General features: G+C 37.0%; 1 protein-coding gene across 2 annotated transcripts in view; it reads left to right on the plus strand.

Moving 5' to 3' along the window:
• LOC122262648 (lysophosphatidylserine lipase ABHD12) overlaps positions 1 to 2500 on the plus strand; it is a 10234-nt gene that overhangs the window by 855 nt on the left and 6879 nt on the right. For both annotated transcript variants that reach the window (XM_086542081.1, XM_086542080.1), the window contains exons 3-7: positions 249 to 391; positions 591 to 687; positions 957 to 1165; positions 1431 to 1563; positions 2305 to 2422. In XM_086542081.1, coding sequence (XP_086398207.1) covers positions 249 to 391; positions 591 to 687; positions 957 to 1165; positions 1431 to 1563; positions 2305 to 2422 — 700 coding nt within the window. The remainder of the gene's footprint in view (positions 1 to 248; positions 392 to 590; positions 688 to 956; positions 1166 to 1430; positions 1564 to 2304; positions 2423 to 2500) is intronic.

The following is a 2500-nucleotide window of genomic DNA, read 5'->3' on the forward strand; positions in this document are numbered from 1 at the left end:
TTCATGGTACCATCATACAACAACAGTATGATTATAATGTTGTTTTTTCTATATCCTTAAAATAAGTGTTATTGAAATTATTCTACTTGTTATCAACAAAATTATGATTTGAAAAAAGTAATTGCTACATCAATGTGTTTATATACTCACATATACACATACATATATGATGTATGAATAGATGGTGCATATGTACCGACATATGTAAATACATAGATCAGAATGTAATAAGAAATATTTATCCGCAGGTTACTTAAGATAGTGGTAGCAGTAGTGACCTTTTGTCTGTTCTTGTTCTGTGTTGCATTTCCAATCCTTGTTCATTACTCCCCGGCTCTCCAACGGTACTTAGTCTTCCGCCACACGTCTCTAGCTGGCTTTTTGTTCTTCTGTAAGTCGTGGTTTTTTTTGTTCTACCTCATGATTTTGTTTGATGATTTAGATTTAATGATTATGCAGTCTTAAGCTTCTTATGTATGACTTAGTTGAAATTTTGAAATTGGGTGGTGTGTGAAAATCAGCTTTGTTGGCGTAGGAGCGCGTTTTGCTAATGTTTTCCCACAACCGTCTTCTTCCCCTAAACAAAACAGCGATGGCAGAGGATTTAAGCAAACCGGAGGATTACAATTTGAAGGGTACACGCAACTTTTACCTCCAGTCCGAGGACGATGTGTCAGTGGGAGTATGGTGAGTGAGTGAAGTTTTTGTTGATTTTTCTTTGACTGTTTCGGAATTCCAGAGAAGATTCATGCCTTCCTGTGTTCATGATTTTTTCTTTTTCTTGAAGAAAATAGAAAATTGTCATGATATTGATGACTTATTGTGACTTGTGAAAATTAGCGTTTTCCCTTGCATTCATTTCACCGTTTGTAACTAGTTGTACAAGCAAAAACACGGTATGTTCAAAATTCAAAACACTCGTCTTATATAATAATCATCTTTACCCATCGTTCCAGGCACATCTTGCCGGAGTCCCTGATGTTCTTAGCACCTGATGTCGAGTCAGAAGAAAGAATCAAGTGGTTTGAGAACAGCCTTACGAAGGGAAAACCCATATTCCTCTACTTACATGGGAACAGGTTATCGAGAAGTGCCTACTACCGTGTGGAGTTGTACCGTCTTCTCCGAAGCATGGATTTCCACGTCGTGACCTTGGATTATAGAGGTTTGCGTGACAGATATAGACTTTAAAAGTTGTGTTGTGCTGTTGAAGTCATCATAGAATATGAATATGTATTTTTTTTTTTTTTTTTTTTTTTTTTTTTTTATCTATTTAGCTTAATTTCAGAAAATTTATGAATGGTTGTGAGAATCCTTCACGGTTATTTTGTGGTTATTTTCATGGACTTTAGATATAACCACTTCTCATAACCAACCTGTCGAAGAACATACAAAGCTTACTCTTGTTCATGCTGTTGATTTTTATCCAGGATTTGGTGACTCGACTAAAGTAGATCCTACCGAAGAGGGAGTGTTGTCGGACGTAAAAGCTGTGTTCACTTATCTTAAGGCAAAGGCAGGCCAAACGCCAATACTAGTGTATGGCCACTCTCTTGGCACCGGGTAAGTATATATATATATATGTCTTCTGAATGTCCTCGTTTATGGTATCTGTTTGTCAATACTGGGGTTACTATAACACGAGGTATGGGGTCTGGCTGAACAAAATAACGTTTAGGAAATTTGCCTTAAACCACTCGGCTCTTAGCTCTCCTTAGCTCGCGCTTGCGTTGTTCTGAGAGTTTCTGTGACTGTGAGTCATGCAGCATTGGCTGAATCCAGGAAAGTCAAGTGAAATGAATACTTAGATAACTAGGATACTATTCAGGAAGTTCTACACATTACAACTTCTTTTACAATACAACTTCTTTTTTTAAGTGTTGATTACACATGATATAGGAAGCAAGTGATGTTCAGGAGGATGTATGATCCACATGTCATTCCTGTTTCTTATCTTTTTCCTCTTTCTTTCTTTCTCTGTTTCTTTCTTCCTTTTCTGACAATTATTTGAAATACTTACATCAAGAGCGGTTACAACAGGGATAAAGAGCTAAGAACAAACAATCCAATAACGATGTGCTTATTGCTAGAACTTAAAATAACAGAATTATCAATTGCTATTTAAGAAAGTGAATGCATTTTTGCTCTTCCCTTCAGTTAATGTGTTTGAAAAATGTTGCTTTGAGATGTGCTTATTGCTAGAATAACAGAATCACAGAATTATCTTATGCCATTTAAGAAAGTGAATGCATTTTTGCTCTTCCCTTCAATTGATGTGTTTGAAAAATGTTGCTCTGATTACAGGATTGCATGCCACGCTGTAGCCGACCTGTGTCAAGTTGGAAGTTGCCCCAAAGGCCTTCTCCTCCAGAGCCCCTTCAACAACCTCTTCAGCGAGATCAAAGTTCACTCCTTTGGCAAGGTACTGTGTTTGGTGTGGAAATATGGCCGTATAACTTTTTTCTGTATTTGAACATTGCTGTTTCATTAACCCTGTAAC

The sequence above is a fragment of the Penaeus japonicus genome, unplaced genomic scaffold, assembly GCF_977035675.1.
Source record: "Penaeus japonicus unplaced genomic scaffold, GWHDUDI00000001_assembly GWHDUDI00000011, whole genome shotgun sequence".
In the NCBI taxonomy this organism is placed as follows: Eukaryota; Metazoa; Arthropoda; class Malacostraca; order Decapoda; family Penaeidae; genus Penaeus; species Penaeus japonicus.